General features: G+C 36.2%; 1 protein-coding gene across 3 annotated transcripts in view; it reads right to left on the reverse strand.

Moving 5' to 3' along the window:
• Positions 1 to 23289, reverse strand: part of Frmd3 (FERM domain containing 3) — a 206909-nt gene that overhangs the window by 100823 nt on the left and 82797 nt on the right. For all 3 annotated transcript variants that reach the window (XM_028754636.1, XM_028754634.1, XM_028754633.1), the window contains exons 4-5: positions 14255 to 14333; positions 7511 to 7608 (exon numbers count right to left, since the gene is read on the reverse strand). In XM_028754636.1, coding sequence (XP_028610469.1) covers positions 7511 to 7608; positions 14255 to 14333 — 177 coding nt within the window. The remainder of the gene's footprint in view (positions 1 to 7510; positions 7609 to 14254; positions 14334 to 23289) is intronic.

A 23289-nucleotide genomic window follows, 5' to 3' on the forward strand; every position in this document is an offset into this window, starting at 1 on the left:
AATTTTATTCTTTCAGATTTCCTAAGATTTACAGAACTTTTTAGCCACTGCTGAAAAATTTTATTCTTTCAGATTTCCTAAGATTTACAGAACTTTTTAGCCACTAAGTGTTAGTAGTTAAATCATTGTTATTATTAATAACAACATCCTTCAGAGCTAGTCAAAAGTTACACAATTTCAGTTATGTACAAGAGATACACTCAAGAGATCTGTCATGCTACATTGTGAGTATACTTATTAGAAGAATGTATACTATTTTTAAAACTCAGTAGAACAGATTTTGAGTGTTCACATAAAATTATAAACAAAGGAGATCATAACACACAGATACACACACACACACACACACACACTCATTCTGAATTTGGTAACCATAAAATCCAAACATCAAAACCCCATGTTGTATATTATACAAGGCTTTATCATAGACCTTTTATAGCTCTTTGAGGAACCTCCACTCTGATTTCCATAATGGCTGCAGTAATTTACGGTCCCACTAGCAGTGAGTTAAATGTTCCCTTTTCTCTAGCATTTGCAATCACCACTTTTTTCTTTTTTTCTTTCTTTTTTTTTAAATCTTAGCCTTTCTAATCATGTTAAAATTACATCTCAAAGTATTTGTTATTTAAATTTCCCTGATGGATGAGGATGAGAGCTCCCCCTGGTGATTCTAATGTTTAGTAAGGATTGAAAAACATGATCAAGGTCTGGTTTATCACATAGCATCACCAGCCATTTGCATTTCATATTCTCCAAACTCTGTATTTAGTTCCATGCCATATTTAAAATTGGTTTATTAGTTTTTATTATGCTTTGTTTTTGTAGTTCTTTGTATAGTGTAGATACAACACTTGGTTAAGTATGTAGTTGCTAAACATATTTTCTCCTGTTCTGTTGGTTGCCTCTTCATTGAAATAATAACGATTGTAGTAGAGAAGAGATTTACTTTAAAAGGCTTTCCTGTGCTTGTGCATGTAAATTCAAACATATTCCATATTTTCTCCTCTGTTGGATCTTTTTTTCTTTATTTCTCAGTAGGTGGGCCTTGAGGGCTTCTATATTCAGTCTCTGTCCAGTGTGGAAGAGACCCTCCTCCTAGCTGACTGCAGAAGACAAGTTGCATTTGTATCAAGATGGAGAACTCTCAGCTCCTCAAGCACCATGTTTGTCTGCAGGTTGGCATGGTTCCCACCAGGATGATAATGGACTGAACCTCTGACACTGTAAGTCAGCCCAAATTAAATATTTTCCTTTACAAAAGTTTGCATGGTCATGGTGCCTTTTCACAGCAATAAAACCCTAAGACATCTTGTTTCCAATTTTAGTGGAATCATTTGCAACACTCTTCATGTAGAATGATGTTAGCCCTGATATTATTATAAATTGCCTTTATAATGTTAAGTTGTTCCTTATTTTTGTATCATGAAAAGACATTGGATTTGTGAAAGAACTTTTCTGAATCTAGTGAGATGTTCTTTAGTATATTTATTTTTTAGATATTATTAAAAATTATTTACTCTGTTGAACAATCCTCAAAGGACTTGGATCAAGGTGACTTGATCGTGGTGTATTTTCTTTTGATGTGTTTTTTTAATTCTGTTGGGAGCATTTCATTCAGAATATTTGTGTTATGTTAATCAATAGATATTGGTCTACATTTTCTCTTTTTGTTGAGTCTTTGTCTGTTTTGGTATTAAGGTAAAATTGGCTTTATAAAATAATTTGCAAATGATTTTGAAGTTTCCATTTTCTAGACTACTTTGAGTAGAATCATTATTAGCTCTTTTTTGAAGTCTGGCTATAACCACCCTTGGGCACATATCCAATTAGACTCTGTATCTTACTGCATAGAAGATCACTCATCCATGTTCACTGCTGCTTTATTCACAATATTCAGGCAATAGAAATAGCCTAGATCCCAGTCAGCTAATGAATAAATAATGAAAATGTGTTTCAGATACAAAACAGAAAATTATTCAAGCTGTTAAGCAAAATGAAATTTGTACATAAATGGATACAACTGGAAACCGTTACTTGGAGTGTGACAATCAAGACTCACAAAGGCCAAAATTGCATGCTTACTCCAACATATAGATGTTTGCTTTTAAGTTTAGTATGTGTGTTTCATTTGGATTATTCATAGGCTTAGGTAAATAATATGAGGTTCTGGGGGAGGAGGAGATCGTTCAAGGATTGGAAAATAGAATATAGTCCATAAAAGGGCCGTAGGGCAAAAATGAAATAGGAAAGAATAAGTAGGGTGGGGGTTAGAGGGTAGACTAGTAAGGAAATGAGAAAGATCAATTAATAGAAGTCATTTTGAAAACACCATTGGGAAACACTACTTCTATATTTTCTATACAACTAGACATTATATGCTATGAAACAAACTCCAAGTACCAGAAATGGGTTGTCTCTTCTTTAAGTTATTGGCTATAGGTGTCTCATAAACCTCTCCACAAACATTATAAGGTATTGGTTATCTCTAGAAGTGAGCAGTAAGAAAGTATTGCTGAAGATATAATATAGTTGGCCAAATAGACAAAACTGGATTAACTTGATTATATTAAAATTAAAATATTTCTCTTTATTAAGTGGCATTTTAGTCAAAGTAAAAACATGTCAAATTTAAGGAACATATTTGCAAAATATGGGGTTCCCAGTGGAGGAGTTAGAGTAAAGACTGAAGGAGCTGAAAGAGTTTGCAGCCCCATGGGGAGAGCAACAATACCAGCCAACCAGAGCTCCCAGGGTTTAACCACCAGCCTGGGAACCCATATGGAGGGACCCATGGCTCCAGCTGTGTATTTAGGGGAGAATGGTCTTGTAGGGCATAGATGGGAGAGCAGGTCCTTGGTCCCATGAATGCTGGATGACCCAATATGGAGGAATTTGAGGAGGGGGGAGGTGGGAGTGGGTGGGTAGGTAGGGGCACATCCTCATAGAAGCAGAAGGAGGGGGGATGGGTTATGGGGTTTCTAGGTGGGGGGGTGAATGGGGAAAGAGGATAACACCTGAAATGTAAAGAAAATATCCAATGAAAAATAAATAAAAAATAAAAAATAATAAAAAAATGTCAAATTTAAGCAACATATTTGCAAAATCTGAGGTTTATAGGGCTGATATATAGAATCTCTACAAATTGGTAAGAAAATGGGTAGGATGATCAGTAGAAACATGCTCAATACATATGAAGACACCACCTACAAAACCCAAAATGGATAGGAAGAGATGTTTAAACTTCTAATAAACTATACATACATAAGCAAATTAAAAATACCACTTTATGTGTATAAACTCCTAAAAAGTGGAAGATGGCAGTGAGGTGAGAAGATAGATAGATAGATAGATAGATAGATAGATAGATAGATAGATAGATAGAAGATGTTTGTACATCTATAGATTATTGACATGTAGTTTTAGAAAGCAATATGGGAATATTTAGGTAAGTATTATAATTAATACATTCCTTTTCTAGGTAACACACTAGACATGTATCAGAGTTATCTGCAAGAAAGGAGATTATTAATGGTATCTGTTGTTTGCATTGGTGTTTATAGTATCAACCGTGATTATGAAAATTGAGAAGCAACTTGGGTGTGTACTGTTGGCGTGAATCATGAGTAAAACACAGAGATGCACCCTGCAAAACATTCTCTTGGGTTAGAAGTAATAGCCTCAAACAGTATTTTGGGCATAAAATAAAGAAATTAAATGAGTTCTATAGTCCTATTTAATTTATGAAGTGGAACAGGGTACAGCATGAAGTCATATTCAACAGGCTATGAAACTATAGGCAAAAAAATATCTAGTTGTCTTTAGGTAATAAAATAGAGAATAGTGGAAAAAAAAGAAAACCAATAAATAAACATGTAAGCTGAAATATGGGCTATGGAATGATGAATAACTCAAAATAGTTTCCAGAAGTATACTTAATAGGCCCTTCACCTTTAGGCATTACCAGCAGCTGGCCATGGTCCCTAACAATGGGAGGTGGTGTAACCCATTACCTCTATTTACCATAAATGGATGGATAATATGTCACTAATATAAAACTGGATCACTTTCAGTACATGTCTTCATTAGTTTTTTTTGTCAATTTGACACAGGCTAGAGATGTTTGGGAAGAAGGATTCAATTGAGAAAATTTTCCTGTATGACTTTCTGGTAGTCAAGTCCATAGTGTATTTTCTTTACTAATGACTGATGTGGGTGGCTTTAGCTCACCGGGGTAGGGGAAAATGCTATGTCTAGGCAAGAGGTATCATAAAGCAGGCTGAGTAAGCTAAGAGGAGCAAGCAAGTAAGTAGCACTCCTCCATGTTTTCTGCTTTGTTACATGTCTTCACTCCCTCCTCTTTCTTGAAACTGACATGGAAGTGTAAGCCAAATAGACACTTTCATCCCCATGTAGCTGATAGTCCTGGTCTTTTATCATAACAATAGAAATCCTAAGAAATTGCTACCAGGTCATGAGTAATGCTGTTGAGACTTGATCATGTGATTTTGGGAAAAATGTAGTGGCATTTGGTCTTTAGGTTGGAAAAACAACTGAGTGCTCAGAGCTCAGTGGGATTTTCTGAGGAAAATAAGAATGTTGAGAACAATGTAGATGACGGAGGTCTATCTGGTGGAATTTCAGAAGCCTTTTAGCAATTATGGCCCTTTGAATGTAATTTTGAATTAAGAATTTGAAAAATCAGCTATGATTGAGAAAAGACCATCATTATTCAGGTGAAATCTTTTTCAAAAATTTCCCTCAGGGTCAACACACAGAATTGGGTCAAAAAGCAATCACTGTTGAACCTCCTGCTGGTTGCATCCAGATGGTACTTGTTTTGAAGACATGAAAGGATCCTGGAGTAAGTCTGAGGGTCGGCGCAGTGAAAGGACAGGAGAGGCTACAGGTTTTATATGTCACTTGCAGTAGAATCTCCAGGATTAAAGAGGTTATGCAAGGCTTGGCATCATGTGACATAGTTACAGTCTCAGAAGAGAGTTGAAGAGAAACTATTGCTGAAGGTACAGCCCAATCCTAGCAGAGACTCGGGCATTTTGGAGATGTCAGTATCAGATGTCAGTATCTCTGAAGTAGAGCTACCCTGAGTATAGAGACAATCTATGTGTGCTGTAGATGGCAGCACTATAGAAATAGAATTCCAAAGCCTTTGTAGCCGAAAAGATAGTGAGTGGATCCCTCCCTGTCAATAAGCACTCAACTTTTATACTGTTGAGTTTTGATTTGGTTTTGCTGTACCCCAAATGTTCCTTCTTATGTTAACGTATTTCAGTACTTTTTAAAATCGTGTTTTATAGGAGCCTATTGTCAAGAGAATTGGAAGTTTTAATGAGACATTGGAGTTTTTATAGAGACTGGATAATTTAGAGAGATTTTAGATATTTAAGAGAGACTTTTACCTTTAAAAGAAACTTTGAATGTTTTAAAGCAACAGAGACCTGGGAGTTGATAGACTCTCAAGACTCCAAGGGAGGGACCTTAGATGAAATTCCTGACAGTAGGGAGTAGACAGTAGAGTCCACCTCCAGCAGGAAGACAGGACATCAAATGAGGGAGGGGGTTGCCATCCCACAGTCAAAACTCTGACTCATAATTGTTCCTGTTTGAAAGTATAACAGGGATGGAAATGGAGAGGAGCCTGAGGAAAAGAAGGTCCAGAGACAGGCCCAAAGTGTGATCCAGCTCAAGGGGAGGCTCCAAGGCCTGACACTATCAAAAAGGGACCTATCACGACTGCCCTACGAAAGACCCAACAAGCAACTGAAAGAGTCAGATGCAGATATTTTCACCTAACCAACGGACAGAAGCTGCTGACCCCTGTGGTTGAATTAGGAAAAAGCTGAAAGAAGTTGAGGAGGAGGGTGACCCTGTAAGAGGACCAGCAGTCTCAATTAATCTAGATCCCCGAGATCTCTCAAATACTGGACCAAAAAAGCAGTATATACCAGCCTATATGAGGGTCCGAACACATATATAGCAGAGGACTGCTGGGTCTGTGTTCAATCAGAGATGATACATCTAACCCTCAAGAGACTGGAGACCTCAGGGAGTTTAGATGTCACGTGGGGTGGAGGGCGAGGGGTGGGAACAGCCTCGTGGAAACAGGGGTATGGGATGGAGTTATGGGATGTGGAACAGTTAGAGGGTTGATGGGAGGAGGAATAAAATCTGGAGTGTAAATAAATGAATAAATAAAACTTTTTTCTCTTTTCTTCTTTTTTTGTTTACTTTTTATTATTTATTGTACTCCAGAAAACTAAAGATTCAAAGCTAGGATCCAAAAAGGGGAAATATAAAATATTTGCTTCTTCTTGGGTTCTTTTATTATTATTATTTTAATAATTTATTTATTTTTTTCAAATAGTAATTTATACTCATTCACACAGGGGTTATAAACACAAAAAGGCAGGACGTGGGGAAGGGGATGACACTGGAGTGTGGGTGTTCAGGGGGAATACAGATATCTTTCAGAACAAGGTATCGTCTGGGTGAAGGTTCAGGGGACAGGTCACTATGACTCTGCCTATGATTCACTTGTCCTTATATAAGTTGGTATTATCTGCCAAGGCTACCTATTTACAAGGTCTTTGACTGGTAAATTTCTGCAATAGCTGCCTGTTTACAATAGCTTATAGCCCTCTGTTTCAATGTTTTTGCACAGAGACCCAAGACTTGGTGTTAGTATACATGTATGACAGGCCTATTGCTGATATAAAACAACTTTTAAAATTAATTAATTAATAAATTAATTCTTTTGCTTAATATCCTAACATCAGCCTTCCCTCCTAGTACCTTCGTTCACAGATCCTTCCTCCTCATCCTGTTCTCTGAGAAGGGGGAGACTCCTGGGGAAACTGAACTTTTAAATACTAGAATTTTTAAAGTTTTAAAAAGTACTACAACTTATACAGTAAAACCCTGAAGCTTAAACAACTCATGATATTCATGTTTGAGAAAATATCTAGGAAAATTGAATAAAGATTCAGTGAACAGATTTGTGAATTTAGTGGTCTTCCCATCTTCTTCTATGGCTAGAAAAGCTGAGGAATTTATAGGAAATATATGCATATATGATTTGAGTGACCATAATTATTTAAAATCCACTTCCTTGATATAGGTTTCCCCCTTGATATGTGTTTTAGGCTTCACATTTAACAATTGGAACTCAGAACGTAAGATACTTATTTCAATGCAGAAAGTATTGTAAAATGATGGTCTGTCTCCTTGAAAAAAAAATTTGATATTCGACTTTTTGGAGTTTTGGAAGTCTTCACATGTGGACAGAAGCATTATGAACACTGGAGCTCAGTTATCTATCAGGAAGAATGGCTTGGAATGTAAACAAATAAATCTGTTACAAACTGTCTAGACATATCTAGATTTCCCCATAGGCAAAGACAGGATAGTTGTAGGTAGCAGAGAGGACAAGCACAGAGTACAGATCTATAACCCATTGCAGGGGTAGGGATGAGTGTGCTGGGGCTAGACTCACCTTGAACGATACAAGCACCCAGATAGGCGGCGTCAGAAAAGGAACACAGCAGTCGACCATGAAAAATGTCTCTTTTAATTTGCAAATATAAAAGGTACCTGCAATACAAATGGAGAAAAAAGTATCCTAAGTTTTAGTTTAAGCTTGGAAGTAAGAACGTTTATACTCTATTAAACCACCAATGTCACACCTAGCTCAAAACAATATCTTAGACACGCCAGGCTTCTCTTAGATTAAGACATGTAGAAAGAAGTGGAGAAGTTTCAGAATTTAGAAACCAGAAGTGTATATAAATTTCCAAATGTAAATGGTTTTGGCCTTTCAAAGAGACAAAACAAAACAAAAAACCAAAACAACAACAACAACAAAAACCCCACACTGCCTAGCAGCCATCATTCCTATATAAGGAAAATTACAACTTATCATCTATATTCCAAGTTCTTTTTGAAACTTGTAATAAGGAACTGGGGTCAATTAGTTTACGAAGACACACTCATTGTTCCTGAAGAACAGCTCATCCTTGTTACTACTTAATGAAAACCAAACAATAGTAACAAACTTGCTTATGAGGTCAGAAATCCAGTTGACTAACACTTGTATTGGGCTCTGTGTCATTGTATTTGGTCTTCCCTTTTCTCCTGGACAAGCTCAGGTACTTGTATCACATGTGGCTGCTGAAGTGGGCTGGGAAAACAGAGTGAAAAGTGGGGTAAAGTTATGGCAGAATCAACTACTAGGAAACTCTGTCTGTAGAAAAAGCAGAAAAGATGTGTCAACTTTGCGAGAAAACTCAGGAGATCGTATTTACACGTGAAACCTTTACATTGATAAATGTTATCATGATACTTAAATTATACTGAAAAAAAAACCAAAGCAAAACAAAACAAAAACTAAACAGCAAAACCACAGAGGCAAGAGTTTGTAGACACTAAGTCCTACTCCACTCCGTTGTTGCTGTCCTTTGGGTTGATTCATGCTGACCAAATGCTCTTCAGTTTCCATGCTTTTTCTTAACCAAATAAAGTTTTTTCCCCCAGGCTTAGATCTTAAGGTCTATTTTGTTTTTACACCAAGATTAAAAATTCTATTTATGCCAATTTTAACATTTACCTACAGGAGACCTTGTCCCCTTTCATGTATGTCTTTAGCAGAACCTTTAAAAACACCTTTCAACCAGTCAGTTACAACTTTTAGATGATTGGTTTTGGACATCAGCTTTACTGAGCCATGGTATGCAGATGAACATGATTGATTTCTGGGTTTCTTTAAGGGTGTGTATGGACATGACTTATAGCTGAGTTAATGAAACAGCAAAACAGATAACTATCCTATTTGTGGATGATGCAATGTGTTATACGACTGAATGGTACAGAAATGCAGAGAGAATGAGCTTATTCTATATGACAATGTGTATGACAATGTGAACTAAAGTATTCTGTTTTTTTTTTTTTTAATTTCTCATCCTTACGCCTCTTTCAGAACCTCTGCAGTCTGTAACCTGAAGATTGTGGTGGCTTTTTAGTCTCCATATTTATGCAAGCTAATTTCTTATAATAAACTTTATGTAAACATACATATAGTCATTCATGTATATATACACATGTACAGATGTGCACACACACACACACACACACACACACACACACACACAAATCCTACTCTGTGTTTCTCAGAAAAACCCTGACTAATAACTCCAGTGCTCAGTAATTTGCTTTTTACTCACTTTTACTTATTCATTTTAAAGATAGAAAAAGAAATGGAAACTCAGAGAGGAAGATTTGTGTGCTAATATCATAAAGATTTTGCTTGGTCCAGAACATGGGAGCAGCCAATGTTGGGGGCTACTTCACTGAAACTACATGGATATAGTAAAAGATTTATTGGCCTTCTAGTGTTTTCTTCACATGGATCTTTATCTCACATACTTTATACTATGCATTGTGCTAGCCATCAAGGTTGTAGGAACACATCACAGGTACAAAACCTCTTTCCATTTTAGTACATAATCTTATTAAAGATGTAAAGTTCCTAGTAAGTTTATTACCCAGTTTGACTTGACAGCCTAGATCCCTGGATTGAAGCCTGAAACTTTAATGACAGATTTATTAACCAAAGAAATTAAATGTTAAATTAAGATATTTATGCTGATTCAGTAGCTAGGCAGGATATTTGTATTTTCAATAGCTACCTGGTGATGCTGCCATGAACCATACTTTAAATAATCTTGTGAACATGAGAATCACTTGGAGGGGGCACCCATCATAAACTACCACACAAATGCAAATTAAAGGTACTTTGAGATTTAATTTTATCCCAGTCAGAATGGATGATACAAAAAACTAATGATACCAGGTTTAATGTGGAAAATGAGGACCATTTATTCACTGGTGATGGGAGCAAATTGGCACAGTCACTACAGAAATCTGTGGAGGCTCCTAAAGAATGTAAATACATCTAATACATGGTATACTACACCTCCCTTGGATATATACCACAAAGACCTAATATCCTGCTACAGAGATACTTTCATAAATATGTTCATTGACATACTGTTCACAATAGCCAGGAATGGAAACAGCCTAGATTTTATGATGAATGAACAATAAGAAGATGGTGCATTTACACAATGGAGTATTAATCAGCTATTATGAGATTCACAAGTAGGATGTGGCTAGCCCAGAAAGAAAATCATATTTTTCCTTTAACATGTAGACATTAGCCTAGAATCTTTAGATATATATTTTTTCTGTTAGTGGGAGTAATCAACAGCAGTTAGAAAATTAAAGTGCAGCCGGGAGGTGGTGGCGCACGCCTTTAATCCCAGCACTTGGGAGGCAGAGGCAGGCAGGTTTCTGAGTTCGAGGCCAGCCTGGTCTACAGAGTGAGTTCCAGGACAGCCAGGGCTATACAGAGAAACCCTTTCTCGAAAAACCAAAAAAAAAAAAAAAAAAAAAAAAAGAAAGAAAGAAAAGAAAAAGAAAATTAAAGTGCTCATAGAAAGGAGCTTTCAAGGGAGTTGTGATATAAAGAGCTAAAGGGGAATTATGGAATGAGAAGGGATAAAGAGGCATGAGAAAGGGGAAAGCTGAGTATAAGACTTTCTCAAAATATTATATGGAAAAGTACTATTGTGGAATCTTCGTATAGTACATCTATACACACACATAAAAAGAGTTAAGTGTAGATATCCCATAACAAGTCAATATAGCCTTTACTAACATGACAGGCTAACAAATACAAAGTTCATTCTCAGAAGTGACAAGAGAGGTCACAAAGACTTCCCTCCCCCCCGCCCCCGTCAATATTACATGCTGTTGCCAATGCTCTTGGATATGCTCCAGAATATGATAGTAAGAATCTGCTGCTGCTGACACCACATACTTGAGCTTTAGAATATCGAGAAATCAAACTGTTAATGTTCTGGAAACTTTTCTACTAGCTAGCTTTTAAAATTCTGGGAAGAGCTGTGTAATCTACCAGAGGTCAGAATAAACATTAATTATAGTCAGCTATGCACTGTGTAAGAATAACTGGCCTAAGAAGACATGCCTACTGTAGAGACAGTGGCTTAAACAATGTACAAGAAACTATTTTATGATTGGATTCAATGTCTGCTACCCAAGATCAACACATACTAGGTACCATTATGGGACAGAGAAACTAGGACTATAAATAATAAACTAGGTTATAGACCCTAGGAGTGAAACCACTACTCCTACACTGCTAAATATATATTTTATTAAACCAGCTCCCATTGATTTACCATTACACCCACAATTTTAAGTACCTCTCAACTTTCATCAGAAAGGAATCTTCTTTATTCAGTAGATAATGACCACTACCATGATCCTCATCTGTCAAAGGTGCAAAGAATAAGAGACTGTAGACTATTCACTTCTAAATGTACTGTGTATATCATTCCTCTCTCTTCCAAAGATGACAGAGAATGTAAGAGCCAGATATGGTGGAAGACTACAAACACTGTCTTTGGACACTGCAGAAAGCTATACATAAGAACTCAAAGTCATTGTGACAAGATGCATTAGACTTGTTAGGTCCAAACAAGTGTCAATTCCAGGATGGAAAGGGGAAATTGATATGAAGAACAATCACCAGACAAAGAGCTATTGACAATTGTTATCTGCTGGGAAAGGGTTATTACTATTTTTTTTTCCTAAGAAGGTAGCCCATAGTAATTCACCATGCTTTAGTGAAAGTCCATATTTCAAAGCATGTTTGGGAAGCACAATTGGTGTCAACTGGGGAGAAAAGACACAAAATTGTGTGAGAGGGAAATGGAGGAGCTCTGGGAATACTTAGAGAAGGAAGGTTGGAAGTGATGAAAATTCATTTACAAATTTATCAAAGAATTAAAAAATAAAAATAAAGAAAATACAAATTCTATATGTTTCTAAATGGTAGCCTGATTTCAACTAATCAGCAACTGGGCTGCCATCAAAATTATACATAAATGTTCACGGTGGCATTATTATTATTCACTATAAATGAAAAGTATTAACAATTCAAATGTTCACTAACTGATGAATGGGTAAAAATAATGTAATATATAGATGCAATAAAATATAATTTAAGCATAAAAATAAAATACTGATAGATATTAGACTTATTTACTACAGTTTTGTATTGTTTTATTATTTCATGAGTCTTTGTCAATAACATCAGATTTATCCTTTATTTAAGATTGTGACATATGTTCAAAGTTTCTTCACCAGTTATTTATTCAGTATCAAGTGGTCACTACTGAAAATATATATACAATTAACATTATATGAACTGAGTGTATTATATTTAGGAATATATATGTACAGACATATAGATATATGCATGCATATATAACAATTCGTGAAAAAAGAGGTCATGGATCTGAGTGAGAGCAGCAAGAAGGGGTATAGAGAATGGCTTAGGTGAAGAAAAGTGAAGGGAGAAATGTCAGTACAGTACAATCTGAAAAGCAAAACAAAATAAAAGACAAAAAAAGTTTCTAATATATATATAGATAGGTAAATGGCAAAAATAACTCATTAAATTTTTATATGTTTTTAATTGAAATACAATTATATCACTTTCCCCTTTCCATCTCCTTCCTGCTCCTTTCTGATACCTTTTTACCATGATATCCCATAGCCATCCCATTCTTACCATAATAGTATTTTTTCTTTGATTATTATTGTTACATACATATATGCATGCATACAATAATAATATCTATGTATGTATATATTTATGTATGCATTTTCCTAAGTATGCTGTTAGTCCATTTAAGGAGTCTTTCAACTAAAAAAAATTGGCTTGAAATTTTGGTGTGTCCTTATTTCATTGTTGTTGTTGTTGTGTTTTTTTTTTTTTGAGTGAGTCTTTCTATTTTTCAATTGTTGTTATTTGTGGTTTGGAGTGGTGTCAAAAGATGTTATCTTGTTTTGGTTTTTGTTGTACTTTTATTTTTCTCTAACTCATTGTATTTTTTCACTTAGGTAGATAAGTTGAGCTGAGAAAAAATTGATCAAATAAATTATAAATAAATTTCAAAATTTCAGTTCAAGTCAGGGCAGAGCTACATACTCTCCCATGATTTCACTAACATCTGATATCTGGAATATATGAATCTATAGATACAGAAAGTAGACTAATAGTTGTCAGGGATTACTATAAAGAGACAGATTATGACTGTCATTGAATATTGTGTTTGTTTAATGTGGTGGTGAAAATAGTTTGAAATTCAATAATGTCAATAGCTTTCTAACATTATGAATATGTCTGTGAAACTGACGTGTTTTTTAAATCTATCCAATGAGGAGAAAAAAGATTTAAAAATAACATTATCTAATTATCTGTTACCTATTTTTCTCCACATTTAACATAGGAACACACCCATACATCTACACATACATATATACACTCATATACATTCTCACACGTATTTGCACATACAAAATCTGCCAAGACCTCCACTTTTCACATGTCAACAGTCAGAATGACATGTATTTGCCTTTATGTAGGATCCAGATCAAAGCAGATTATTGTCAATTATAATTACACATGACAATTTGGATGTTACCAATTTAGAACCTCATCAAGATCAAGGTGTATGACAACTTTTTGACCTATCAATCCAGGAGGCAGCTACCTGGAGTCCTGCTCAGCAACTTGTACCATGTTTGTCAGGGAAACAAAACTCCAGGATTAATTGTATATAAACTCAGCAGCGAGGAGAGGAGGGAAGGAGGGAGAGAGAGATAGAGAGGAAAAATAAAAGTTTGAGAGTTCACAGATTTGAGCTAAGAGTGCACAAGTGAGGCAAAGTCTGCTTGGTAGTTGTCATCTAGCAAGTGGAAAGCAAAACAGCTAACTGCCCTCTCTGCCCATCAATTTTCTCCTTCCAGAAAGTCTTAGATCCAAAAGTCAGACTATAGCTGCTTTCTGCATTTGCCCACACCCAGAAGACCATCATCTTCTGCTTATGGTTAGCACTCCACTGTCAAATGTTTCTCAGAGAGCTTCCTTTTCATAACCATTGCTTTCTTGTACAGATATTGCTTTCTCAATGACAGTGGTTATCTATAAGGTATCCCAAGACCATCAAGAATATAAGGAGCACAGTGCTGACTCCAAAGCCTGCTTCTTGGAGGTGTTCTGATCTCGATAATAGGAGTGTCTAGCTGATAAGATAGCAGAGGCTCTGCCTGAATGCAAGTGGTAGAGTAAATATGCAAAAAAGAAAAATACCTTGTGAGCTCTTCTTTAATCTTCAAGGGTTCATGTGGGTAGAATTTCACTCTAAAGCACATGGTGTATGGTGGATGAGCTGAAACGTCATAAGGAAAAGGCATGAGATAAGCGGCAAAAGATCACAGACTCAAACACACACAGGAGCGTCAGCCATGAAAGAATCAACTAGCATGGAAGGGAGGCATGTTGTAGGAAAGAAGCCAATAGAATGCCCAAGAAAATACCATTATGGTGACAAAAACAAAGAAAATGTTTAACAGGATATCCAGGGCAAATGTACGATACAAGCACCCAAGGCAAGAAGTCCATCATTCTACATCACGACTCACCTTTCCCCTTTCGTCTGTCAAGTTCACAGCTCCAAAGGAATATTTTCTCCTCTTACGCTTCCCACTCTCATGTAAAAGCCACCTGACAAAAGCCCCATTCAGGTTTTGGATACATGGAAGAATTTTTACTGTATGAGGTGAAAAATTGCTTTATATATGTGTTTTTAAATAAAAAAGTTGATGTCTTTGAAGCACAACTGAGATTATTAAGAAGTCAACCATATATATACTTGTAGGGTTTTTTTTATTATTATCTATATATGATGTTAGATGAAATTAGTCTCTAATTCTTCTTTCGAGATAAGTAGGAGTTAATCATCACCAGATGACTGACAGTAACTGAACTATTCAAGATGTAAATCAAATATGTGTCATAGAAAGAAGCTCCAGTTTTAAGTCTGACTATATAATGAAGAAAATTCATATGGAAAATAATTATCACCATGATTTTATAGTTGGGCTTGTGGGATGGCTTGGCAAGTGAAGAAGCTGGCTCCTGAGTCTAATGACCTGAGTTCAGTCCCTGAGACTAGCATGGTAGAGAACTAACTCCTGCAAGTTGTCCTCTAACCATTAAATACCCTATGCCCGATAAAAATAATTATAATTAAAAATAAATTAGTAGAAAATACAGCCATCATAAGAACAATACTTATATGTTAGGAAAAACAAACTCGCACACACACACACACACACACACACACACACACACACACGAATACAGACACACACAGTCACACAGAATTCAGTATTCTGTTTTCATGCCTTCAATTTTCCTAAGTTATTGCTACCAACATGGCCTTGTATTCCTGTATTTAAGAAAGAAAGGTCTTGAAGCACTGAGGCATATCTATAGTTCATTACTCAAGAAATAGAGGTAGGATAATCACCATTAGTTTGAGACAAGACTAGTTCTATGTGAGTAAGAGCAAGAGTTATATGTGAATGAGGGCTACACAGTGAGACCTGTCTTTAAAATAATAGTAAATTCTAATTAACGAAAAGAAAGATTGAACAGATGACTCAGTGAGAAGAGCACTTACTGTGAAAGCAAGAGCACCTGAGAACAAGTTCCTAGTGCAGTTACACACACACACACACACACACACACACACACACACACACACACGTAAGGATGGTTGGGCAAATCTGTAACCTTGTACTGACGAGCAGATACTGGAGGTTCCTAAGGTTTCTGGCTAGTCAGCATAGGCAAATGGCATGCTTCAGGTTCAGAAGGTGAGTATAACCCCCAACTCCCAAAAAGGTAGAAAACAATAACAGAAGACAATGTTCTCCTCTGGAATCAAAAGTCATGCATATACACATCCATGTGCACTTACTGTATATTCCATAAACACAAATAAATACCAAAAGAGGTAGTATATTTTCTTAAGAACTAGGAAAAATGAACACTTTTCATATGGCAATAGCGCAGCTTAGAAAAGTACAAGTGAGCCTCAAGTTGTTCAAAGTTCATATCTAGAACATAAAATATTTATCATTGAACATTATCACTATTTGATTATTTGAAATCATTTTTAAGTTATGCAACTCTTTTTTATTATAAAACATTTGTTGTTTTATTTTTAATTTCATTTTGAGGTTATAATTATATAATTTTCCCCTTTCCATTCTTCTTTATCCAAACACTTTATAAACAGAAAACTATTTTTATTAAAGAACAATTTAACCAAAGAATAACTTTCCCTATTTCTTCCTTATTTAACTCTTATTAATGTTTTATAAAATTTTAGATAAGTACATACATAGAATGGTATCCAATAAACAGAATGATAGGTTGACCATCCTCCTTTAGTTTGTCTTTGTTCCCGACCTTTCACTGTTCAACATATTACCAAAGGTGAGCATAACCCCCAACTCCCAAAAAGGTAGAAAACAAAGAAATTTCCACTTCAGATTACTCCTCTCACTATCAGAAATTTCTTTACATTCTTCTTCAGCTTTCATGACAATATATATATATATATATATATATATATATATATATATATATATATATTCTCATATATTTTATATGTAATCTTTTATTTATTCTGTCAAACTTAAATCAAATTATGGGTGTTTCTTTTATTTTTATCATGTAAAGCTATATTTGTCCCTCTCTCTAGTAGAGAGTATATAATATTTACATAACTTCCCATAAGCAGCAATACATGTTATGTATAAATCCAAATTTACTCAGATATTTGCATTCAATTTTCACTTAGGTTATTTTCAAATTTTTACAATTAAAATATTTTGTGGTATGCATTATTTTATATAAGTCATGATACACTCCAAAAGTGGAATGGTTGGGCCAATATGAACTGGAAAATGTCTTCAAAGATATAGAAAACTAAGCTATCAGACTGGAAGCAAACTGCAGAAAATGTGATCACAGATGCTTTTCTTTTCTTTTTTTTTAAAGTAGGGCCATAATCTTCTATGACCTGAACTTATCATGCCCTATAATTGGGTGTAACACACATCTAAGTACATCACACACAAATCAAAACTAGTAATCTGAAGTGGAAATTTCTTTGGAGACTAAGTTGTGTCATGTTATGTTTTTATGGAAGCTATCTTGTGGGAGGGCATGTGATGTTTTTCTGGAAACTGTCTTGGGAGAAGATGTATTGCTGAAATAGACACATGAGAGGATGTTTTGTTGGAGGAGACACACGAGAGGGCCTGTGATATTTTGCTGGAGCAGATACCTGAGAGAGAGTATGATGTTTGGAAAGAGTGTAAATAGAACCCTACAGACAATGAAAGGATGCTTTTGCATTGTTACACCTTGCAATGCCTCACTGGTATTCATTAACTATGCAACGGTTCAATGGACTTTCCTGGTCTTTGTTGGTCTTTGCTGAGTCTTCTCTGGTCCTTGCTAGTCTTCACTTCTTAGAGAGAAACTCACCAAAGAATTTCTCATGGTATTCTGGATGATTCTTACCACTTCTGCTAACCTGTGCCAGTTTGGTGAAGCCTTGAGGTTTCTGCTGGATCAAGCCATTGCTAATGAATTCCTAACAACAGAGATTGGAATCTCCCCATAGAACTACTTCTTAACAGGTTCACATCCCCTTGTCTTATTAACCTTCAGCCTTCTTTACCTTTGCTCAGTGGGCTAAAGGGAGGTTGAAGGATTTAAGATCCCTAAATAAGATGGGCTTTGAAAAATCTAAGCCTACAGTGATCTTACAAAGAGACACATAGCTCCATAGTAAACATCTAAACAAGTACTTCTCCTGTTAAATACTGTCCTTGAGCAAGCCATCCAACTCTCCCATTTTGAAAGACAGAACAATGTTAGTCAGCATGTCGAACCCAGAGGTGTTTGGACTGATCTAGTGAGCTTTTGGCACATTTACATGGGGGCATTAACTAAATCTAAGGTTACCTTGTTAGGAAAAATACTCATCTAAGAAGAAACAAAACAAGAGTTAAAAATGAGAGTTAAGAGGAGAGAAGAATAAATTTTGCTCATTTCATAAGCTGAAAAATATGTTCTAAGTCATGTAAATAGTGTGCGTGTGTGTGTGTGTGTGTGTGTGTATGTGGCGTGGGGGAGTGTTGGTCGTGGATATTATCACTGAGAAGAAGCAGTGACGGGAAGAATCTGAAACACCAATTTTAAATGCCTGGATCAGGCAAATGGTCTGGGCAATACTGGCTGACAAACTGATGCAAAGACTAATGACAGGTCAAGTGTCTCCTTAAGACAGATCAGTGGCCACTTTTACACTAAGACCTTTTTTTTGGAATTAATTTCTTTTCAGGAATGAATAGAACTTTTGTTATGTATTGTTTGCTTTCTTAAAAAATGTATTCAATGCAGTTTGATTGTATTCTTGAAACCATTCCACTGAAATGTGGAGGAAGAGAGGGCTTTCTACTCTCTACACTCCCTTTACTACTGTGCTCAAAGTATTATCTAAAACAATAAAGCAAATATGGGGAACTAGGGAACACAAACAGGAAAAACATAAGCTAAGCTATCTCTATTTGCAGAAGACATGAAATTCTTATAATACACCCCAAAATTCTGTCAGAAAACATAGAAATGTTAAATGAATTCAGCAGTGTGTCAGGACATAGCATGAATTTGCATAAATCAATAGTTTTTCTATACAACAGCAATAAACATACTTAGAAAGAAGTCACCAACACTTCCACTCAGAATACAATAAAAAATTATCTAGAAATAAACCTAGCTTATATAAAAGACACAAAAACTTTAAAGCTCTGAAGAAAAACAAGACACTAGCAAATTGAAAACTATCCCATGCTAATGGATTGGTAGAGCTTCTATCATAAGAACTTATAATTTCAGCCCCTAATATATGATATAGATGCCAAAAACTTATGCTAGAAACAAAATCATCTTCCCTGGGTAAAATGTGTATCCACAGGGATAAAAATGAAATTAGACTGGAGTTTTATCAACTTGCACAAAAACTATCTCCAAGTGGATTAAACACATAAATAAATATGAGACTTGAAAGTGTTACAAGGGGGCATAGACAATGTTTGCAGGAGATACAGAACAGGATTTTCTGAACAGGACTCAATTTGCCCAAGATTTATGGTTACCAATTGAGAAGTGGAATTTAATAACATTAAAAAAACTTCTGTATATCTAAGGAAACAAGCAAATGAGTCAAATAGGTGAATAGAAATTCCATAGAATTGGAATATTTGTCTTCTATGGATCACACTGCAGATTATACCTAGAATACATAAAGAACTCAAAACACAAGGAGTCAGACAAAACAAAACCATCAATTTAAAAATAGGTCTGGTATTACAATAGAGGATTTTCAAAACAGAAAAAAAAATGACCAAGAAGTATCTTGAAAAATATTCACTGTTCCTATGAATTATGAAAACATAAATTATAAGAACTTTGAGAATTGATCTTACTGTAATCAGAATGGTAAAGATCAGCAAACCAACAATGGAGGAGTGTTCCTCTTTCTCCATACCCTCGCCAGCATCTACTATCACCTGAGTTCTTAATCTTAGCCATTCTGACTGGTGTGAGATGGAATCTCAGAGTTGTTTTGATTTGCATTTCCCTGATGACTAAGGACATTGAACATTTCTTTAGGTGCTTCTCGGCCATTCGAGTTTCTCCCATTGAAAATTCTTTGTTAAGCTCTATACCCCATTTTTTAATAGGGTAATTTGGTTGTCTGGAGTCTACTTTCTTGAGTTCTTTGTATATATTGGATATTAGCCCTCTATCAGATGTAGGATTGGTAAAGATCTTTTCCCAATTTGTTGGTTGTCGTTTTGTCCTATTGACATTGTCCTTTGCCTTACAGAAACTTTGCAATTTTATGAAGTCCCATTTGTCAATTCTTGATCTTAGAGCATATGCCATTGGTGTTCTGTTCAGGAACTTTTCCCCTGTGCCCAAGTATTCGAGGGTCTTCCCCACCTTCTCTTCTATTAGTTTCAGTGTATCTGGTTTTATGTGGAGGTCCTTTATCCACTTAGACTTGAGCTTTGTACAAGGAGATAAGAATGGATCAATTTTCATTCTTCTACATGTTGTCCTCCAGTTGAACCAGCACCATTTGTTGAAAATGCTGTCCTTTTTCCACTGGACAGTTTTAGCTCCTTTGTCAAAGATCAAGTGACCATAGGAGTGTGGGTTCATTTCTGGGTCTTCAATTCTATTCCATTGATCTTCCTGCCATGTGCAGTCACCAAAGGTAGATGCTGATGTGGAAGTCAGGAGGTGCATGCCGATAAGGGCCTGATATGGATGTCTCCTCAGAGGCCTTCGGGAGTCTGACATATTCAGAGGCAGATGCTCACAACTAGCCATTGAACTGATCATGAGGTTCTCAATGGAGGAGTTAGAGTGAGGACTGAAGGAGCTGAGGGGGTTTGTGGCACCATGAGGAGAGCAGAGATGCCAACCAACCACAGCTCCCATGGTCCTAGCCACCAGCCTGGGAGCACTTATGGAGGGATCCAGGGCTTCAGCTGAGTGTGTAGGAGTGGAGGGCCCTGCCGGGCACGGGTGGAAGATGAGATCCTTGACCTCATGAAGGCTGGACGCCCCAGGGGGTGGGAGTTTTGAGGGTGGGGAAGTGGGAGTGGGGGGGTGGGTGGGGGTTGCATCCACGGAGAGGAGGGGGGAAGGGTGCAGGGATGGGGGGTTCCCGGGTGGGTGGGGTATGGGGTAGGGGGATAACATGTGAGATGTGAGTAAAATATCCAATAAAAAAAAAAAAAAAGATCAGCAAACCAACTGAAAACAATTGCTCATTGGAAGGTGGTCAAAAGTAAACACGCATTCCCTGTTTGCCAGACTGAAAACAACTCCATTCACTCTAGGTATCAGTAGGAAGAATCCTCAAAAAGCTAAAAAATACCCCGCCACATAACCCAGGTGTATCTTTCATTGTCATATGCCCAAAACACTTGACATTCTATTACACAAATACATGCTCAGCCATATTTATTGGTGTGGGGAATGAAAAGAACAACATCACCATCAATGGAATGGATAGTGAAAAAGTGGTACCTAAATATATTAGCATACTATGAAGTTGTGAAGAAAAATGGAATAATGGTTTTTGCAAGTAAATTGATGGACTGAGAAAGGATCATATTGGGTGTGGTAAATCACACTTAAAAAGACAATTGTCACATGCTCTCTTTCCTTTGGCTCCTAGCTTCAAATCTTCAGATTTAAGTTTATATCCTGGAATAGTTATAGAAACCAGGACAGTAAAAAACATGGACCATTGTTAGGGTGTGTACATGCGTGTGTGTGTCTTTGCGTGTGTGTGTCTGTGTGTGGAATAGAGAGGAGAGTAGCAAAAGAATACTGTTTTATCTCAGTTTTATTTTTCTTTAGTGATTCTATTTCTTTTTTCATATATTACATAGCAAGTGTGAAGAAAGCTGATGGGTAAAATAGAAAATAAATCAAAATAGTACTTTTGGTCTTTCAGAGTTTGTAGGACTCCCATTCTTGACATTCTGGCTTCCACAGTCTCCATTAAAAAATCAGAAATCAGGCGTTAGTCCACTGGGCTTGGCTTCATTTGTGGTTTCCACATGCATCTTTTAGTATCCTTTTTTGTTCAGTTCATTCAGAATTTTTATTATTTGTGTTGTAGGATTTGCTGGTCTGATCTGTTTGGTCTTCTTTTTCATCTTGAGCATTGATAAGCATCTCTTTTATTAAATTGAGAAACTTTGATTTAATGATTGTGTTACCAATATTATCTGTGTCTTTGACTTGGGTTTCTTCTACTTTCTCTATTCCTATTATTGGTGGGTTTGGTATTTTTATACTGTCCCCGTTTCCCTGGGTGTTTTGTGACTAATTTTGTTTATTTGTTTGTTTTTTTTCTAGATTTAACATTTTTTTTTAACTTTGACTTAGCTATCCATTTCTTCTACCTTGTTATTAAGACCTGATACTAGCTCTTCAATTTCTTTTAATCTGCTATCAAGGCTTAACTCTGAGCTTTATTATTTTTCTTCTTGAGCTTTGCAATTACATTTTTATTTCAGTTTGGCTTTTTCTTATTTTTTTGTTGAATTCTACTTTCTTTTTTTTTCTATTCAACAGAGTTTTATTTACATGAAAGGGTTAACTAATAAGGAAAACAGAATTCTAAACATGGCTACCTTGGAAACAGTTTTATTTATTTTTACTTATTTATTTATTTAAATTTATAATTTAGTTTTTCTCAAATCGTAATTCATTCATACAGGGGTTATAAACACAGAAAGGCAGGATGTGGGGAAGTGGATGACACTGGAGTGTGGGTGTTCAGGGGGAATACAGATACCTTTAGAACCGGGTATCGGCTGGGTGAAGGTTCAGGGGACAAGTCACTATGACTCTGCCTATGACTCACTTGACCTTATCTAAGTTGGTATTGTCTGCTAAGGCTACCTATTTACAAGATCCATGACTACTCAGGCTTATAGATTTCCACAAAAGCTGCCTGTTTACATTAGCTTATAGCCATCTGTTTCAATGTTTTTCCACTGAGACCCAAGACTTGGTGTTAGTATACATGTATGACAGGCCTATTGCTGATTTTAGGCCTATGGTTGATTTTAGGCCTTCAGTGTGTAAGCAGGGCTGCCCCTGACATCTCCTCCCTTCTCTAAGTATAGAAGGACTATGGCAATTCTAAAGGGACACTGACAAGAACATCAAACAGCTAGAGACTGATATCACTAATCTGAAGAAATCCCTTGTTTCACTGTCAGAAGAGACCTCCTAAAATCGTAAAGATCCTTATGGGACTCGATTTACTCTATCACAATAGAAAAGGCTGTATACGGCTCTTGATTTCGTACAGCCCTTAAAGAAGAATGTTGCCCTTACATCGACAAGACAAGGAGGGTTAAAGAGAGCATGAAATAGGTCAGTGAAGGCCCTGAGAAAAATCAGAGAGAAAAAGAGACAGATGAATGCTGGTACAAGAATTGGTTTTCAGCCTCTACAAGGTTGTCAACCCTACTTCCTCCCATCTTGGGACCATTATTTGGTTTCTTTTTGCTTATTTCTGCTGGTCTCTGGGCCTCAAATAGGTGGACTAACTCTGTGAAACAACAGATAAATAATTTGGTAGCAAAACCTACTCAGATACATTATCATAAGTTAGCTATGGAGGACCACGAGACTCAAGATGAGGTTGTTACTTTATACAG

This window comes from Grammomys surdaster, unplaced genomic scaffold (assembly GCF_004785775.1).
Source record: "Grammomys surdaster isolate TR1022 unplaced genomic scaffold, NIH_TR_1.0 126029, whole genome shotgun sequence".
Lineage (NCBI taxonomy): Eukaryota > Metazoa > Chordata > Mammalia > Rodentia > Muridae > Grammomys > Grammomys surdaster.